Source organism: Chlamydotis macqueenii, chromosome 2 (assembly GCF_036417535.1).
Source record: "Chlamydotis macqueenii isolate bChlMac1 chromosome 2, bChlMac1.mat, whole genome shotgun sequence".
NCBI lineage: Eukaryota > Metazoa > Chordata > Aves > Otidiformes > Otididae > Chlamydotis > Chlamydotis macqueenii.
In genome coordinates, this window is record NC_141557.1 from 135,603,632 (window position 1) to 135,624,805 (window position 21,174).

Genomic DNA, 21,174 nt, shown 5'->3' on the forward strand with positions numbered 1-21,174 from the left:
AGTATTTTGCTTGATTATTCCTTGTGACTGCAGTACAAAGTCTGTCTTGATGAAGGAGAGGAAATAGATAATCTTCTCTATAAAATAAATAACTCTGTGTCAGGGGAATACTTTTGCTTTGTGTCATCAGAATAATCAAAATAATAGAAGGCAAAAGCAAGCAGAATGAGTTTCTACTCTGTTCTGGACTGAGTGTATCCATTATTTTCCACTCAAAGGTATCTCAACAAGCTGGGAAGATAAACTGTCAGGAACTTCATGGAGCTTAGCAAAGGCAATGCAAGTTTTCATACCTGGAATGGAATAACTCCATGCAAGAATAAAGGCTTGGAGCTGACTGACTAGAAAACAGCTTTGTATAAAATGATCTGGGCTTCTTGGTGGGTGACAAATTGAATATGAAACCACAATGTGTTCTTGCAGAAATGAAGGCTAACTACATGCTATGCTTTAGAAAAAACATAGCCAGTTGATTGAGGGGAATGGTTATTTCCTTCTGTGTGACATTCATGAGGTTGCATCTGTATCCAGTCGTAGTTCCCTCTGTTCATGAAAGGCACTGACCATACTAGCAGAGGGCTAATAAGACGACTGGGGACTAGAGCACAGGATATATGAGGAGATGCTAAGAAATTTGTGTTTGTTCAGACTGGAGATGAAATGTTGAGAAAATGGTAGTGGCTACCCAATGAGTAGTCACAGAGAACATGGGTCCAGACTGTTCTTGGAGGTGCACAGCAAAAGAATAAGAGGAAACAGAAGCAAGTTAGAGAAAAGGAAAATTTAAGTATATGTAAGTTAATAATTTTCATGATAAGGATGGTCAAACAGTAGACCAGATTGCCCAGAAAAACTGTGGAAATTCTCTTCACTTTCATAATTATACTGAACAAAGTTCTAGGCAACCTGATCTAACTTGGAAGTTGAGTCTAACCTCTAAATTTGTCCTGCTCTTAGCAGGAGTTTGGACTTCATTCCTTATGGAGTAGCCTTCCAACTTGAGCTGTTCTACAAATCTGTTTAACATCTTCATCAACGATGTAGACATTGAAGTCGAGTGCACCCTCAGCACTGAGGGTGGTGAAACACTGGAACAGGTTGCCCAGAGAAGCTGTGGATGCCCTATCCTTGGAAGTGTTCAAGGTCAGGTTGGATAAGCCTTTGAGCAACCTGTTCTAGTGGAAGGTGTCCCTGACCATGGTGAGGGGGTTGGAACTAGATGATCTTTAAGGTCCCTTCCAACCCAAACCATTCTATGATTCTAAGTCCTTCTCTGCAGGGCTGCTCTCAATCCTTTCATCCCCTAGCATATATTGATACTGGGGGTTCCCTGGACTCAAGTGCAGGACCTTGTACTTGGCCTTGTTGAACTTCATGAGGTTTGCATTGGCTCACCTCTCCAGCCTGTCAAGGTCCCTCTGGATGGCATCCCTTCCCTCCAGCTTATTGACCACACCACAAGAGCTTAGTGTCATCAGCAAACTTGCTGAGGGTGTACTCAGTCCGTCTGACTTGGGAGTGCTGGTGGATGAAAAGCAGGACATGAGTTGGCAATGTGCACTCACAGCCCAGAAGACCAACAACGTCCTGGGCTGCATCAAAATAAGTGTGGCCAGCAGGTCAAGGGAGGTGGTTCTGCCTCTCTACTCTGCTCCTGTGAGACCCCACCTGGAGTACTGCGTCCAGCTCTGGAAGTTCTCAGTACAGGAAAGATATGGACCGTTTACAGCAGATCCAGAGGAGGGCTACAAAAATGATCAGAGAGATGGAACACCTTTCCTATGAGGAAAGGCTGAGAGAATTGTTCAGCCAGTAGAAAAGAAGGCTCTAGGGAGTCCTTATTGTGGCCTTTCCATACTCAAAAGGGGCTTATAAGAAAGATAGGGACAAACTTTTTAGAAAGGTCTGTTGTGATAAGACAAGGGGTAATGATTTTAAGCTAAAGGAGGGTAGATTTACACTAGATATAAGGAAGAATTTTTTTTTTTTATGATAAGGGTGATGAAACACTGGAATAGGTTGCCTCATCTCTGGAAACATTCAAGGTCAGGTTGGATGAGGCTCTGAGCAACCTGATCCGGTTGGAGATGTCCCTGCTCCTTGCAGGGGGGTGGTGAGGGGGATTGGACTAGATGGCCTTTGAAGGTCCCTTCCACCCAAACAATTTTATGGTTCTATGATTCTATGAAGCTAGGCTTCTGTAATGAATGTAGATTATTCTGAGATTATTTTTTTTTCTAGACATCATATTTATTTATATTTTAGCAAAACAAACAGTCACCTAAGCTTTTTCCAAAGGTTGAATGACCCTAGATTTTCCCCTGAAGGAACAATACTGTTTAATTTATTTGCCTCTTCTCAGGAAGAGACAGTCCTAATCTTCTGGTAGCGGAGCCGAATGCTGATTTAATGGTGTAACTCAGCAAAAAATATGTGCAGGTAAAAAGCTTTTAAGTCAGAATGATGTGACAAACATTCCAGCTATTCATGGCAGCATCTTGGGACTTACTCCTTTCCTAAGACAGAATAATAAAAACTGAGCAGCAGCATTGTTAGAATAAATATATAATTGTAGTTGAGCAAACACTTTTCCTCATTCCTGCAATTTATGACATAACAAATTATCAAAAGCACATACTAAATGAGTACCTCATATGTATAATTTCCTTAGAATTGAAATAAAGCTCTTCAGATCCTTACAGGACAGAAGAGACTTTTAAAGAACTGAAATATGCCACACAGAAAAGTTAAGTCAAGATGTCAGGAAAGAAGCCTCAATTTTAAAATTGAATTTACTCACCTAGCATCTTCTTTCCCATCACTTTGCTGATGCTCTTGCTGTTGAATTGTCTGAGCTGGTTCAGCTGATTTTTCAGTTTTTGAAGGCTCAGGTGCTTTTGCTGGTACTGTATCTAGAAAAAAAAGTTTTAATTTTTTAATACCATTTTAAAAATAATTATGGTAACACTTTTAGAGGAATAAAATCTTGGCTGCCATTATTTCTAAAGTGAACAAGGACTACAAAACATTGATTCTGAGACCTGATCTATGAATGATTTCCTGCTTAAATCTATTTCAGTGCCAGCTGTACAGAATATGTTTGTGATGGTGTGTCTTTTAGAATATGTAACTTATTTGTGGTTTTTAAACCAGCTGCATCTGTAGCCAGCTCAACAACGGTCAATAAAGAGCTCTTCTAGATTTGTAAGCAAGAAGAGCTCATGGAGTATGCTAGAATTTTTGTCTGTGCTTATTTAAAAAAAAAAAAAAACAACGTAGAGGACAGATAGATAGATCTGTCCAGAAATGCCTTGTGAAATATAGGAAGAAAAATGAAGAATAGCTTATTTGCTTATGCATAGCAAATACTAATGACTTTATTTATACTCCGGTGTTTGAATTGCCTCTGGAGTTTGAATTAAACCTCTTGTTGCTTCAGCTGCCCTGACAGTCCTATCTGTTACTGAGTAAAATATGATTGAAATACATCATTAAGTATGTGAGTATGTAGAACTTTGGCTAGTCTACTTCTTAAATTTTTTTACAAGGAACTTTTTTGAAGGAGTTTAAGTGGGGAGTTTGTGGAGTTTGTTTCAAATCCATGGAAATAGTATATTTTCTTGCCATTTATGTGGCATTAGGTGATTAATTTTTACCATTAGTCCTACATCTTTATTTTAAATTTTCATACTGAAAAATAATTTGGAAGCTCTCATCAGTCTGACACTTTGCATAAAGGAAGAACAAAGTCAACATTCATAAATACTTTAAGTAATATAATTATAGAGGAAAAATCTTGGCAGTAAAACATCATAACAAATAAATTAGGAGCCTGTTGTGTATGCTGTATTTTAAATTGAAGACAGCTCAAAGAAAATCAGACCCTGAGTATTTTGGATAGATCGTCTATGATTAGTTTTCTGATAGTTAATCTCCATATTTAGAGGGTTGTTATTCATTTCAGAGGGGTAAAAGCAGTTACAACAGTAAACTGTTTAAGCTGCTCATCTGGAATGTGGTTGCTTGAAATGACATTGAAACAAAACTTAGTGGAGGACAGTGGGTCAGTTTGTTACAGCACCTGGTAAACCAAACTACCCTTTTACCACCATTCATTCAGATTTGGGCTAATATTTTCTTCCAGGCATCTATTAAGAACAGATACAAAGTCTTTTGAGCTGAGTTTCAGACTTTTACCAGATGGACAATTGATTACAGCTCCACTGGTGAATTTCTAGCATTTTTTTCTTAGTATTTAAGTTAAGAAGTGAATATGCCCTGTGTAAGCCCTGCTTCTCCTACAGGAATTCATTTCTTAAACATGATCAAAGAAAAGACCTAGACAGAGGTACCTGTGGATGCCAGAAATAATCAAGCCAGAGTCAGACAAGGAACCAAAGAGAAGGCAAAGAAATCCATGTTCCTCAATGTGCTGATCAACTGTGTTTTGACTTAACAAGTTTATGGGTTAATTTTCAAATAGTCCTTTGAAGAAATATAGCACTATTGAGTATCAAGAGACAGTCTGCAAGATTGATATTACTAATCACCTGTAAGCTGGGAAGATTTTTGTGAGGAATTAATTTCAGAACTCTGACATTTGATTTGATTTATGGCTTAAATTGATAACAGTATTTTGCCCACTTAACGGAAATGCAGATTATTGTTTCCTTTCTGCAGCAGTTAGTACTGCAGTACTATCTTGAGGAAAAGTCTGTTGAAAATATAACACTAGGGAATGTTTTGTCTTACCTGAAGGATCTGCCAGGGAATTTTCAAGGTAAAGAACAGTATATATTCAGGGAAGTGAAGACTCCAAAGAGGACTCTTCCTGTTCCCAGGAAGGTTCAAAAAGGATGAAAGAGTTTCTTACCATTTGATTACAGGGGTTCAAAATGGTTTTCTGGGAGTTCCAGTAAAAAAGATTGGGTTTTTCGGGAATGAGGAATTTTAAAATGTGTTCAGGCTTCTAGTACAGTGAATACATTCTCATAGTGAAGGAAAATTTATTTCTCCTAGGAATTTCATAGGCATTTCTTATGTAAGAAAATCACAGATGAGTTGCAGTCACAGAGTTTTGGACCTATTTATAACTGACTAATTTGTGAGTCTTGTTATTGAACCTTAACTTGTTAAAAATCTATTTAACCCTTTCCCCAGGGGATCTCTACAAATGATGCTACTGACTCTGAGCTTTCCTTGGCACACAATCCTCTTGTGTTTTTGTGCTCAACATGACATGATGTAGAAAAGAAGATGCAAAAGTAAAAAAATTTCAGCAGTTGCTGTGGTTTCTGCTCCCTTCTAAATTCATGGTTTGTAGTTTCCCAGTTCTTCCTGCCCAAGGCAAAAAGCCATGTACTCAAGAGTAACAGCAAGGTTAATCTCAACATTTTTGTAATTATGTCACTTTGGGAATTTTCTTTGTTATAGTAATTGCCCTTAGTTACATCTACACTAGCAGAGAACACAATCTGATAGGAGCAATCAGAACAGTGAAATGGTGCTGAAGACCTGGCATCCAAGCTGTATCTGTTTGAGGCAGCTGTATTTCAAACCAGGTCTACTGTGAGCCTCTGAAATAAATGACCCTCAGCAGCTCGAGTAAAGTAGGTTGACTCATGAAGTGCTTCTTCTGGTTTAGTTTTATTCTAAAGGAATCCAATCAGGAATTCCTAGAGGTTTGTTTTTTTTTTTTTTTTTTGTGTGAAAAAACAGAGCACAGTGGGGAACAATCAGAAGATTTGTTTCAGAAGGACATTCTTAATTTGAAATAGAACGCCTGTGTAGATGCACTATTTAGAGTAACAGGCTCCTGAATAAGACAATCCATCTCTGGAATGACAACATGTGTGTGGGAAGGGAAGACCACAAAGTAAAAAAATATGGTGCTTGCACATAAGCATCCCATTGCAGAACAATAATAGCTTCTCAGCCTGCTAGATACTCTCAAGGTATTCAGTTTGAGGTCTGAACCCACACCAACCATTAAATGCTGACTGGACTCAGACTGATGGAAAACACTGTAATCACATGAATATGCCAAACTCCCAAAAGTTTTTAGAGTTCATAAATCTCCAGGACCAGCAGAGAGCTTATTTGTATTAGGATTAGGACATCACGGCCTAGCACCACCACCAGCTGTGTGTGAAGCTTTAGTCTTTTCTTTCTGTGTGAAATTGTAACAGCTGTCTGTGTAGTCATGTTAAAAAAAACCCCTAGCTGCTCTTCACTGCTTAAATTTGGCGCATACCCCTCTGATTTATGAGACCAGCCCCAAAGGAATGCCTTTAAGAACAATGTGGTAGTCATTTTAGGGAACACTTAGAGTACAACAATTGGTTTCTAGAATAAATAATGATCCATCAGGTAGATGGCAAAGCTTACAGGACAATAAAGAAATCTTCTAATGGCTTCACATAACTTTGGTCATGGTAAGGAAATACTGAGTGAGAGAAAGAAGGCAGAATTATGCCAAGGCACCAACATCTAAAGCAATTTTCACAACAGGTAGACCCACCCTTACTTGACAAAATAAGAGATCTGAGTTTTTCTAAATGATTTCTACTCCCATTACATTGGAATACAGGTAGGTAAAAACACCAATGTCTCAGTAGTGGGAGTTGAGGAATACAGCCCACTGGTATCTATGCATTCTAGATCATTTGGCCTCCCCATAAGAATAATATAATTTAAGATTTAGTTGGGATAAGTGTAGCTGGTTCTGTTTTAAGATGGAAGGGAAAAGTGCCAGCTGTGGAAATATAACTTTGTGCACAAAACACTGCTTAATGAAACCCCTCGAAAAGGTAACTGGTTAAATTGAGAGGCCCACCTTTCATCATACCAATGTTCTACCTAGGATAGCAAGGATCAAGGAACAAGATGCAGGTTATAATATCAATTTGTTTCCTTCTCTTAGTCTTTCAGAATTTTCCTCATTTTCCACAGGTCTTTGTTTTTCCAGGAGAGACTTAGGCTAGTCAAAATGGTAATCAAAAAAAGCTATTGTTGGGATATCAGTCTTTTACCTGTGTCATCTTAGGTTGATGATGCTCCCAGCTGAAAGTTAGTTGGTATTATTAAACCTTCATTTTTTATTCTTGTTCCCTATTTTCATACTGCCAATACCACAACAATGGAAGAGTATTACAGGGTTAGGCTAGAGTAGGCAGAAGATCTCTGCATGTCGGAGGAGTGTATCCAACTTATTCTGAGGCTGCTCAGATCCCTTGTTCATGTTTCATAAAGCAGTTTTTATCTTCAATTTTCACTTCACAATTTTGGACAGAGATCATTGACAATCTTTCCAAATTAATCTGATTTCCTACTGACACACACACACACTTGCAGAGTAGCCTGTAGCAGAGTATTTCCCATTTTTGCAGTAGAGCAAAAAAGAGAATACTTGGTACTTACTTGTGGTTTTAAGCCTTTTTAATTGACAGTTTAGGTTTTTTTTTTTCCTCTGCAACTCAAAAGGCTGAATGTTGGGGGTTTTATTAAAACTGTATAATAATCACATGAAACCAGGAGTTCAGGCTTCACAAAAAGCAGCATATTGCGAGGCTAAGTATAACATTGGAAGAGTTGGTAAAGTTCGTTTTAGTTTAAACTTGCTCTTGCAAGACCAACTCCATTGATATGTTTCTAAAATTTAGCATTGTACGTACTGTCCTAAAACTGTAGGCATTATTCTTTAGGACCCAGGGCTCTTTTTTCAAGAAGCTGTTGTTATAGGCACATTTGTCAATACCAGGGCACATCACTGCAGAGTCATCATTCTTGCCATGATAATTTTGATTCTTCTAAAGCTTTTAGTCCTAAGCATACATAAGTATTGGTGGATTCAAAAATTTGTCATAGGCTTAGCCCCACGGAGGCATTGCTGACTTCTCTTCTGGCATTAGGCAATGTCAGCAAAGATTCTAAAACCTGATGAATCCATTGAGAACAGTGTTATCTTGTGGTCATGAATGTTATCATGATCCTTCCTCCAGCAGAGTGCAGAACGCTGGTTCCTAACATAGCTAGTACTCAGGAAACAGAAGGGCACATTAAGTCAGTCATTTTACACTAATTCATAATTTATTCTACTTCCCAGTCCTACTCCTGCTGTTACTGGTGTTCTTAAAAAGCCCTAGATTTGCAAAAGGTGATTTCCACCTCTTCAGCCTGCCTAGAACAGCTCCTTACTCTTATTCCCTCCAGAGGAAAACGTGGAGATAGAAGTGCTGAGCTGCCAGCCTCATGTTCAGAGCAAGGGAAAAGATTCCCTGAGCAAGCAGGCCCTTTTCTGCTATCTGATCCTTGCTTCTCTCCATGCAAACGGCAGCAGGAGGCTTAGGGACAAGAAAGAAAGCACTTCGGGCTGTGGAGACCACCAGCCTTATTGATTATTCGGCAACAGGAGCTGTGCCTCTGGACCAGTCAGCCAATCTGCAGGGAAATTCTTCCAGAAAGTAATAAAATATAAAACTCCTGGTCTGGCTGGCTTTAGAAGTTCTATTTCTTGGGCCAGTTCTGTCCAGGCACATGTTGCATAGCCATAATAACTGGCCTTTAGCATCATGAATGTATCATCATTATCGCAAAAAATGATAAGAAGTAAAATGTCAAATAAAATATTAGTTTTTAAAGATAAAGATATGAAAAAAATATCAGCAGCTAGATACTAGTAGGTAGATGTATTCCTGAGTACAGAACAGAAGAAGTGATTTTGCTTAGTCGTACTTCAAAAAGGAAAACTTTCTTCCCATGAATTCCCAGTCGGCTCCATTGCCTTATACTAACAAGTCTGCCCAATATCTTATCTATGCTTGTCCTCCCTTTCTGGACTGGTTTGGCATATGTGGAGGTAGAACTTTTAATGACCAGCAGTTACTTATGGTCCTCATATAAAAAGTAAAGTGTTCTGTGAGCTGCTTCTTTTGGCTCTGCAAAAACACATTTTAGCACAATTTGATAATTATCTGACATAGTCTCACTTCATTTTGAATCCTCAATATATTGTTTTACAGGACCATTTGCAAAACTTTGATGGCTATAGGGTCATGAAGATGTCAAGAAAAATAAACACCCAGGAAACATACGGATGAAGGAGAGAGGAGTCTTCAGCTCTGACATTATGAAATACACATCTTTCTGACTTTCAAAGCAAAATCTTTTTAACAAATGCCCTGTGCAGGGGAAAGTAGTTCAGAATTTGGTGAGGCTGAAGTAAAACCATCAGTAAGTAGCTCCATCTTAACTCAACCCTCAACTTCAGTGGCTAACAAAAGTATTATAAAAGTTTATTTTGTATGTAAAGAAAGAAAGATTGTATGAAGAAGCTGGGCTTGTTTTCCTAGCATTTAGCCCTGTCTGTCGCTCATGTGAAAAATGAAGATCTGAAAGGAATTAACAGATTTCACATCAGTAGGAGTGTAAGCAAGCTGATCAAACATATTCAAGTTATTGGTAATCTTTAAAAAATATATTTTATAGGAATAATATCTGCCTATTAACTGAGTGTCAGTGAAGAGTATAAAGGATAACAAGACAAGGAATAAGATTATTATTTTAAATCTCTTTGCATTGAAAGGTTTGGTTCATTGAGCTGCAACATCTTATATTAAAATGCTGTACTTGATTTGTATTTTTTAAATACAAACCACTTATTTAAACCACTGAATTTTGAGATGCTAGGGGGCAGGTTTTGTAAAGCAGCTTATGTGTCAGATTCATAACAGGCCAAAGACAGATTTTAGCTGTGAAATTTCACATTTAATTCAAATCTTCCTTCTCAGGGGCTTAGAACTCAGTTGTAGTCCACGTAGAGTTTGTTGGTGCCTAATTAGTAGAAATCAGCCAGGATTTCGCAGCAACAGGATTTTGGTACCCTCGGTAAATATTTCTCTCTACAGTAGGAGGGAGTGACCATCTTTTATATAGCAGCTAGTGATCAAAGCTTTCCTCTGAGAAAGGAAATCTTGACTGTGGGCCTTGTTTATTTGCAATGGGGTCAAATACTTGATGTGAGAAATATTTTTGTCCTTTTTTTCAACAATGAAAAACAATGTTTTAATGTAAATACATACTGAAAACAAGCCTAGTTTCTTCATTCCTCCTACAAGGTTAGTTTCTCAATTAACTTCTAGGCTCCATGTTGTACTCTGTCTTCTCAGAACTCACAGGATTTTGCATTCTTTTCTGCCTGATGGCCCAGCAATTAGAAAGGCCACAGAATTTCCTCCCACATCTCTCTGGTCTAGACTTTATGTGGGTAGTTAGGGAACCCTACTGGAATCCAAGAGATATGGATTTGACTCCCATATTATGAAAAAGTGGAATTAAAACAGCTAGGCTAATATATGAAACGTGGCAGCTTTCAGCATCTTCTGTTGCTTTTCCTTTTTCAGTCAAACATTTAATGGAAAAGTGAATGTTTCTCGAGTACCTAAACAGAAGTGTACTCACTGGGAGAGAGTCTGGAGTGGACTGAAGTTCCTTTTGAGCAGCCCTTCCTTTGAGGTGCTACATGTTCAGGGATGCTGATTAAAATTCTTAGGGGTTTTTTTTGTGGGTTTTTTTTTTTTGCCTTTTTTTTTTTTTTTTTACTTTGTCTGAGCTTCACACTTAGGATATAGATTTTCTGACTCAGTCTAAACTGCCAAAGTCTCCTGCACTATAGAATGGCACTTGCATTTAATTTGTGGGCAGGTGTATAACCTTTCATATATCATCTGGGTACATTCCAAAGTATCTAGGCTCTGAAGATACTAAATATCACTGAAGGTTAATATGGTAATCTCCCATGGAGATTCTGTCTACTTTATGATCCAGAGGTGCAATGAATGTACAGAATGTACAGAAATACTTGTGATAGTTTTAGTTTAGCTTTCTCACTCACTACCAAGAATAAAGTGATGTCAATATGGACTTTAGTAAAAGCTGCATAAATACATCTGTGATTCTGGAAAAAATGTATGAGACACTTGTTGATTTTAGTAGAATTTAGTAGACCAAAAACCAGAATTATGGGAACAGGCCACTTTCTAGTGAGGGAAAAGTAAGCAGGAGATGAGGACAGGACTTGAAGAGCAGTACTTAAATGTAGCACTGAGAGTGTTTAGAGAAAGGGGAAGAAAAGGGATGAGCTGGAAGAATCTTCTAGGAGGATGAAAGAAATTGAGCTATTGAACAACACTGTGTAAACCAAGTGAAGCATTTGTATAGCCAGTCAGTTATGGGAGGTGATAAATATGCAAAGAAATTATAGCAATTGGATTCAATATTGCAAAGAGCCTGTAATCAGGTGAATCACACTTTGTTAAGTATATAAAGAAATCCAGGGAATAAATTAAAAAATGAATCAATTCTGGACAAACTGACTAAACACAGAGAATTCATTAGAGAGTGAAGTAATTATGCAGAGAATTAATCATAAAGCAAGCTGGTGAGTGAGAGGGCAACTGAGGAGGTGGAGATGAGGCAACGAGTAGCCAAAAAAGAAGCCAAAAGTACCAGGTGTTGCTGAGTGCTATAAGTGGCCAAGTTTTAACCAAATGGGCTCCAATTGTGCCTCCTGCTGAGTTCTCATCTGTGCTGGGAACATCATGATGCTTTGTGAAGTGCTAGGAGAAAGAGAGAAGGTGATGGCTGGCTTTGGCCATGTGAGAAGAAGGGAGTGAAAATAAGCTCTAGCGAGTTTGTTGGTTTGTGTTTCAGGACTATGGAGCTTTAAAAATAGACTATGATTATAGGCTTTACTGGTCTATATGGTTATAGAAGAAACTAATAGAGAAACTAATAAGAGATCATGGAAAGGTTTTTCTCTAACTGGTTTTAACTTTGCAATTGAACTGATGTCCCTTAAGTAGTGTTGGTTGAGCCCTAGCTGTACTTTTAATAATTCTCTCCAAATTTGTACATACACTAAAAAAATACTTTCTCTGGTTTCTTGCCTTTCATTTACCCACAGATATTATAATTTTCTTTCTAAATTTTGCAGGAGTCTTTACCTAGACCATCCTATGAGCTATTTGAGATCAGTCTCACTTTTCTGCCTACAGATAATGGAGTTCCTTATTCAGGTCAGAGAGTGAGAATTTATGTACAGGTTGCTGGAATTCATAAGCTTCTCCTGAGGTGTGGTACCTGTGTAAGTTCTCTGACTTGTATAGCTGTTGTCTATCTAACTCATTAATACTTACATGCAAAAGGAGAAATTGTCCTGTGGCTGTTTGAAAATGAGACTTGAAGCACCTTCCAGGAAACTATGGATTTAAAAAAACTCAAAAAACCATGGAGCCTAACTATGTTATTGTATTTAGCTAAAGTAATTGATAAGGTAGTTGCTTCTATGCCACCACTTATTTGATTTCATATTTCAGAAGGGGAGAAAAAAGAAGTAATTTAGTATCTCAAAATATAGATTTATGAATTATGTTATTTAATAAATTAATGTATTATTTTATAGGGCTCCAAGCAGCCTGATCTAGTTGGAGATGTCCCTGCTTCTTGTAGGGCGCTTGGACTGGATGACCTTTAAAGGTCCCTTCCAACCCAAACTGTTTTATGATTCTATGATTAATCTGTAAAACTAGACCGTATTTTAGATGGAAACAAACAAACAAACAAATCTATAATGACACCTCATTCTGTCATGAGATAGCAGCTGTGATTTAATGTTGCTAAAAGGCCATGAAACATCAGATTTTTTTTTGTTGGCTTATTGCTCAAGCTAATTCATGTCAGATTTTGTTTTCCCTTCATTTAGTGCTACAGCCATTATTTAGCAACACAATTGCATTAAATTGACTTTGTTTAAAGTTTCATTATAAGAGGAAAGGAATTGTGATACTTGATACAATTACACAAAGCACAAATAAGGATTATGCAAGTTTCCCTGTAATCTTTTTCCAGTTGATCCCCTCTCCTTAAATTGTCTTTATCACAGAAAGCTGGAGGCTCCTCAGCTTTTTCTTTGCTGCTCCAGTGAAATGAACCTGAAATGTTCTTCCAAAGGAAAAGTATGAGGTGATAGGAAAACTGGACTTGTTCTTTTTCTCCAGTACCGGAGGATGGAAAAGGAAAGGGCTGCACCACTGATGCTGTGACGGAAGAGGTGACATGGCCCAGCAACAGTTGTTGCTTCACACATCCTGAGCTCTTATTTTGGTAGCTGCTGCAGCAATCATTCTGGCACTGGTGTAAGCAAGATATGTTTGGCTATTGCGAAGTGTGGGGCAGAACAGCCATGGCCAGCTGCCGTTGTCTTCAGCAACCAGCTGCTTAGGCAAATAATTACCTTGTATTACTGCCCTGGGCTCTGTGTTCCTATGTTCTAGTCCTGGTTGTCTTCTGAATGGTGACGGCAAATAATTTTTAATGGTATTGCTTTTTTTTTTTAACTATTTGTTTGCTTTTTTGAAAAAGTTTTAAATGGCTGTTCCACAAAATATTTGAATATCAGATAGTTTAAAGTCTGTCTCGTCTTTGTAGTTTTTTAATATGTATGAGAAGCGTATTCAAAAGATATAATAAAATACGCAGTTTTCTTTCTTAAGCTACTAAAAACCTTGTTCTGGTTTTGTTTAGTGAGGGGGGGCCTAAGGTGGTAGCTTCTGTAAGAAGCTGCTAGAAGTTGCTCCCCTTTGTTCAGTGGACCCAGCCGGGCCTAGGATGCACCCATTGCTGGACAGGGCCAAGACAATTGGTAGCAGAATGTTCCATGTTAACGCCTCTGCGATAACGTATTTAAGAAGGGGAAAACAGAAAAAAAAAAAAAAAGAAACGAGAGGAGAAGATGTGAAGACACTGACTGGGGGCAGGGAAGGGAGGCACGAGCCTTGTGGGCCTTGCAGGCCTCACCCTCTGGCCTCCCTCCTAGCAGCCGACTGGGCCCAACTCGGCCCGGCCTGGCTGCAAGAAGTGGAGAGGAGATGAGATGTGAAGAGATCCTGAGAGGCAACTGCCAGCCTGTTGTGAAGAATTTATTGTGAGAGGAATGTCTGCAGATGCCAAGGTCAGTGAAGAAGGAGAAGAAGGAGTAATGCAGCTCCTGGCCAAGATTCCCCTGCAGCCCGTGATGATAACCATGGTGGAGCAGGTTGTCCCCTTGCAGCCCATGGAGGTCCATGGAGGAGCAGAGATCCACCTGCAGCCCGTGGAGGACCACACGCCAGGGCAGGTGGAGGCCTGAAGGAGGCTGTGGCCCATGGAGGGCCCACTGGGGCAGCTGTTCTGGAGGCACTGCACCCCGTGGAAGAGATGACCCACGCCAGAGCAGTTTCTTGAAGGACTGCAGCCCATGGGAGTGACCCCACGCTGGAGCAGAGGAGGAATGTGAGGAGTTCTTCCCACGACGATGAAGCAGCAGCATAAAACAACACGTGACGAACTGACCGTGACCCCCACTCCCTTTCCCACCCTGTGCCGCTTGGGGCGGGGGAAGGTAGTAGAGATAATGTTAAGCCCAGGAAGAGGGAGGGGTGGGGGAAGGTTATCTTGTTCCCTGTCTCATTCTCCTGCTTTGATTTTAGAAAATAACTGAATAGTTTTCCCCAAGTTGAGTCTATTTTGCCTGTAACGGTAACTTTAAGGATTTCTCCCTGTCCTTATCTCAAACCTCAAGCCTTTTTTCTTATATTATCTCCCCCTATTCTCTCGGAGGTTGGGGGGAGTGAGAAAGACTGCATAGTCTCGTCCCAACTGAGGCTGAACTACGACAAACCTTTATTTTAAAGTAAGTTTTCTAAGAAGTCAACTTACAGTAAGAGGAAATAGATTTTATTAGACTAGCTGATTAAAGTGGACCAACTCATGAAGGGATTGTGTTCTTGAAAGCTTTTTGCTTTTTATTCTTGTTGGATACTGCTCGTATTTCTGTAACAAATCATTGATTTGGGGTCAATGGGAATTCAGAGTTCTTAATTTCTTCCACAAATAAAACCCAAGATCAGCACCTGACAGAGCATTTGGAAGAAAACAATTTTATTTACAGCCCTATATAGTGTACAGATATTTTCTCCACATAATCTTTGAATACTCATAAATACCTTATTACTGACCTTGTTGATTTGGAATGGGTTCTGCTTTCTTATTGGCCTCTGCTTTCTGTGATTCATCTGTTTCTTTATGTTGACCCTTAAAAAAAGAAACAGTATTAGAAACTGTAGATGCTTGTTGTTGAGAATGACAAGGATGGTTTGGTGTCTGTAAAATTCTCCTAGGAATTTGATTAACTGAGTTGACACACACTGATCTTTGTTCCTGAGTGTTCTCTGTGTGTTCTTGGACAAGACTTTCCAGATAGGTTCACAAATGGACTTGGATGCTGAAATAAAAAGCTGGTATCTTCACATGTGCTGCGCAACCCAAGTTACTTAACCTGGAGTTCTGCTACTGCATTTTCCCAGCGCTTCCTTCATGTTGTCAAGGCTGACTTGTTCAGTGCTGCCGCTCACAAGCCGGTCTGCATCTCTGAATTAGTCATTCTCTGCCTAAACCTTCTGCTGGGCTAACAGACCTGGTATGTTTTGAGCTACTTTACCACAACAACAGATCTCAATCTTTACAAAATACAAAGACTTTAAATTTCACTGAAAAAAAAAAAAAAGGGAAAATAACTTCCTCTCACACTTCCTGGCTTAGATCTATGAATCAAGTCCTCATGCACCTGTACCTTGGCTTTGAGAGAGCAGCCCTTGGAGGACGGAGTGAGAAGTGCATGGGGGAGTTGTGTTCACAGTACTGTGTAATAGCATAGTGCTAATTAAGCCCATGAACATTTGTTATCCTAGATAGAATGAATTTGCCTGGTGTTTATCATGCTAATTAATAAAGATATTAGATAATATAAGCATTTGAAAAATTATTTGACTTTAGGATATTTCAGGTCTTCATGTGCTTTTTTCCCCTCTCCCTGTCTAAACTCAATGACCTTCTCTTTGTTTGAGTTTCTGAGATTAATTTGGGGTTTGTATTTTACTATGAGAAAGTGTTTTTTTTAATGTCTATTTTTATTCAGAGAATCTCTCACTAAAGTTTGAATATACATATATAAAAATAATTAAATTAGGTAATATATATACATATATATAAATGAAAATTAAAGACTCAATCAACCTCTGTGCATACTAGAGGCACTTGCATAATGCTTTGTTGTGAAGGTTGTTTTCTTTGTTTCAGGCTTTCTCCTAATAGCGTAAGAACATTATTGTGAGAATAGTACTCTACAGTTACCAGATGCTATGTACGTTTCTTCTTTGCTTTTTAGAAGCAGGCAGAAAATGTCTTAATCCTTGACCCATTCATGTGCCTCCATCTTAACAAAATCTATAATAGTGGAGGCTGATGGTGATGTGATTTGAGTGTTGCACTGATGTATGGAATTCTGATGAAAAGAGTAATCCATGTCTCTAGGGAAATCTAAATATTAGATATATATCTATATATATATTTATATTTAGAACGGTGAGGTTGCACAGAAGTCAGTTGTTGAGATTCAGGATTTTTCTTCTTTCAAGACAATGTTTTATTGACCCAAGAAAACTGATGTGCAGAACTTTAAGAGAAGCGTGAACAAATACTTTGCCTGCAGATCTACAGTATATGAAGTTTGTTGAACATAGACATTTTTGCTATTTTGTGTGCATGGCAATATGGATATGCCTGATCATTAAACAATTTTGTTTCACACATTTATAATAATGACAAGTCAAATTTGAGTTATAGTTGGGCTGGATTAAACTGCACCTCTTCTTGAGGTTGTACAAACATACGAGCTCCAGAAAACATCAGTTGTAGGAAATGATTCAGTCTTACAAACATATGTTTCTATCAGTTTTACTTAAAATTGTAAATTTTATGGAACTCTTGTTCATGTAAATCAAGGCTCCCAGAAGTTAAGTCAGAGTCTTTATAGTATACGCTTGACTGTTGTGAACATGTTAAAAGACACTGCTTAGTTAAAATTAACTTTGTAATGGTGGAGTTTCAATTGCTTCATTAAGCATGAATTCAGATTAATAGCTCAGGCTTATACTAAAGAACTTGTTTCACTTTCCTAACTATTTGGTGAAACCCTATATTTTTTGGTAAAGTTTTGCCTTCTGAAATTTTGCTTATGTCAAGCTGAAAAAACCAAAAGACTCGCTAGGACTTAATTGGGTAAAGATAAAAATTCAAAGGTAACAAGTGAAGGAGTATCTATCTTTCTGCCCCATTTTATAATATTCTATTAATTAAAATGATAAGAATCATAGCATCATAGAATAGTTAGGGTTGGAAGGGACCTTCAAAGGTTATCGAGTCCAACCAGGGATATTGTTCAACTAGCTCAGGTTGCTCAGAGCCCCATCCAGCCTGGCCTTGAGTGTTTCCAGGGATGGGGCATCTACAGTAAAGAGCTACTAAATAAAAAATATAGACTGTGGACCTATATGGCTTACTGTATTTTTCAAATAGGAGTTATACTAGTAAAACCAAGTCAAATAAAACACTTTAAAAAGCTACTAAATTACTCTGCCTTTCCAACATTTGTTGGGAAGCAGGCTGATATCTACCTCTATGCCATTCAAATATTCAGAAAGGATATACTGATATTTTCTGCCAACAGGGAACAAGATGAAAAGGAATACATCAGCACATCAAAAGCAGCCGTATCAGTATTTCTAATTCTCAATTTGCAATGTTGATCAAGACCTCTCAAAAGCTTGTACTGTTTCAGGTTAGTCCTATTTGGAAAACAACTTGCAAAAGGAGGAAATCTATTTTATTTTCATTTAAAAAAGGCAGTATGGGAAGAAAGGTAGTTATTTGATTTTGCTAAATAAAGATTGATACTGTGCTCAATAAGTATGTTTGAAAATCTAACATTTGACATTTACTTACATAAATACTTTCTAAACAAAAGGTGGTGATTATTAAGTATATACTAAACAATAAAAATTGTACCTGGTCTGTAGATGCCTTGGGTGGTAGAGGGACACCTTCATTCTTGCAATCTGCTTCCTCAGGTGCTAATTTTGCTCTAGAAAATACTGCTTTTAGTTTTTTAAACATCTTGCCTATTCAACTCTCCTGAAGCCACTGTAACTCTTTTACCATGAACACATATAGCACATGTTTTCTTGCCATCAGTAATCAAGCCAATTAGACACTTAATCAGGTTTAGGTGTGATTAATGCCTTAAAGAAATTCCTTGCACAGTCTGTTTCAGTGATGATTTTTTCTCACCATTAGTACTTTCGTTTTATGTTGTAGACTAAGATATTTCTATCTTGACAATTATACTGGATCCAAACTAAACTTTTCTGCACAAATTCAGAGGAGAGTTAATACTTTCTAATTAGAGTAAGTCAGTGTCTGATCTTTTATGTAATGGATATTAAGCATTTGGGTTGTATTTAGAAATGAATTTTTAAGTCTTAAAGGTGCCTGTGGTTTAACCAGGAAATTAAAAAAAATTAACTGACCTATAATCACCAGCCACCCAGTAGATCACATGAAATCTCAAGAGGTTTAATTTCTTTGCAGTCCTGAACTTTTAAGTGTGGTTTGTTTTTTGGTTTTTTTTTTTTAATTTTTGAGTTAATGACACTAAAAGGTCTGCTGTTGAGGTTTGTTTTAGCAAGTTTGTAGCTGGTTTTATTCCACTCTTCTTATTTTAAACCATGGAAATAATTTAATGTTTCATTTTCCAGTGTATTTACAAACAATACTATTTTATGCAGAGTCTTAGCTACGATTTTGACGAGATTAAGTATTAGGTGAATGTCCTACAAATTAGTAAAATATAAAGTTTTATAGAGCTTATAATGAGGACATAATTTTGAGATTCTATAGGCTTTGGGTCATCCTATATAGACCTCTATAAAATCAAGTGTGGTTTATTTTATAGGTAAAACCGAATTTCAAATACCTCTAGTGCCACATTGATTTAATCTATGTTAACAAGGATCTTTTCAACCGAAATGTTTCTTATTGTCCTTAATTCCAGTTTCTTTATTACAAGTTTATGCCTTCAATTTAAGCTCTGAATCTGAGCTAACAGCTTGTAATCGACTTATGCTGGTCATCAAGGCATCAAGAAATGCAGAAACCTAGTCCTTTGAGTTATTTCCAGAATTACATAGTTAGCAATTATATTGAAGTATTGAATATGTCCCAATGGCTGCCTCTTCAGGACTTCTACTGTCTGGCAAAAAAATGGTTTCTAACCCTCATCCTACGATAGTAGTAACTGTAAGAATGAAACAACAATTTTCACCAGTTAGTTTGCAAGCCTTTTTCCTATGTTGACACTTATGAGATGGACTTTGTAATGGCTGGTTGAACTTCAGTCCTGTAACTGGGAACACCCCCACATGCATGATTACACAGTTGTTAGATGCAGCAAGAGTTTGGAACCTTCCTTTTTAAGAAGGCCTATGTTCTGGTTTACTTTAAAAGCAATACAGTTCTTGCAAATGCTTCAGTCTGTACTTAAGCTTACTGTTTGAATAACTAAATTATGAATTAATATCTGAAGTATTTTCACTTATTTATGCATGTCTAGACAATAGGTAGCTTCTTTTCTTTTGAATGTGAAATTCTACCTCCATACTCTTTCTAAACGGGCTCATTACAGAAGAATCTCAGAAGTCCTATAAAACAAGTTGTTTTTCTTTTACTATATGGAAATTTAGTGGATTAAATTGGCTAATGCAGGAAACTTTAATAAATTGACACATGCAAACTCTACCTGCAGACTGGGCCTTTTGGAGAACAACTGGTTTTCTCATTACAAAAAAAAAAAATTCTTCATTATTAAAATTTTTAGAATAGGTAATTTTGTTCCTTGTTTATTAAAAATGGTAAAGTTGTGTATAAAGCACAATACAATGAAAATATATAGCATCTATTTAAGGAAAATATATGTATCTCTTAAGAATTTCTGCAGTTATGCACAGTCATCTTTTAAAAAATGCCAAGCAACAATATATTTTAATTCTTTTTTTTTATTACAGTGTTTGTGCTGTTTTTAATTTATAATTGAAAGATATGCAAAAGGAATGTAGCAGACATTAAAAGGAAAATGCCTTTGAGAACCTGTTAATAACTATTGGCATGTGCAGTTAATAAATGTTATATTGCTTTAATCTGTGACTAATTAAATAAAGTTTGAAACCCCTTCATATGATGTGATCTTGTTAATATTAAGCAGACCACAACAAACCTAACATTTTGATACCAATGGAGGTTCAAGTTCACTCCCTGACCCTAGTAAGATGATTAATCTGCTTCAATATTTAATTTCTCTTCTATGTACTATGGTTATTTAGTTATTTTTGTCAGGCTCTGAACATGCTAAAAGCACTTCAGTTAATTGAATATCATAATGCACCGTTAAGTAAGAAGATTAAGAGTGCAGCAGCAAAGCAGATAGCCTGTATCCAGTTAGCCTCTTAGCCACGTTGGCTTTGACCAGTACTTACTATGTATTGTATTTATGGTAAACCCTACATGGTATGGAGATTTCAAGCCTGTCTCATACATTCTATAGATACAGGTGGAGTATATCCTGTATTTATTAATGATGTACTCCTGTCACATTTTTTTCCTTCAAGGAAATGTTTCTCCTCCATTTAAAAAATTGGCATATGCATTGGCTTCCTAAACTTTTGATAACATTTTTCTTTGAGGGATTTTTTTTAAAAATTCAAAAGTAAATTTGAAACAAGGCACTCACAGACTGGATCTTATATTCTAAACTTGTGCAGGAGAATATTCTACTTGAAACTGAGGTACTCACTGCTAAAACAATTGACAGGACTCTTTTCCACCACCCCATTTCAAGCTGTAGTAAAGAGTACAGTACTTCTTAAGTCATAAGAATATACAAAATGAAGGAAGATTTCTTTTTCTAAATAATTAGGACAGCTTGCTAATGGGAAAAGATTCCTTTCTTCAGGACTATTCTTGGTGTTTTGGAGGTGTTTGGTTTGGGGTGGTTTTTTTTTTCTTTTTTTCTTTTTTTTTTTTTGCCTAGGTTTCACTATGAGTGCATTTAATAGACATTGAGTGAATTCCAATGACTGCTTTGCATTCCTCAACAGGCAGTGTCAATTGCTCCATTTGTTGGAATGTACAGATCAATAGATACAAGCTGAAGTTTTAATTTTTATATTCAATCAGATGCAGCATGTT

At 37.4% G+C, this 21,174-nt stretch overlaps 1 protein-coding gene across 1 annotated transcript in view; it reads right to left on the reverse strand.

Annotated features, from left to right (window-relative positions):
* Positions 1-18,048, reverse strand: part of CNGB3 (cyclic nucleotide gated channel subunit beta 3) — a 67,516-nt gene extending 49,468 nt beyond the window's left edge. The window contains exons 1-3 of the mRNA XM_086740991.1: positions 17,941-18,048; positions 15,054-15,129; positions 2,801-2,912 (exon numbers count right to left, since the gene is read on the reverse strand). Coding sequence (XP_086597117.1) covers positions 2,801-2,912; positions 15,054-15,129; positions 17,941-18,048 — 296 coding nt within the window. The remainder of the gene's footprint in view (positions 1-2,800; positions 2,913-15,053; positions 15,130-17,940) is intronic.
* Between the last annotated feature and the right edge of the window lie 3,126 nt (positions 18,049-21,174).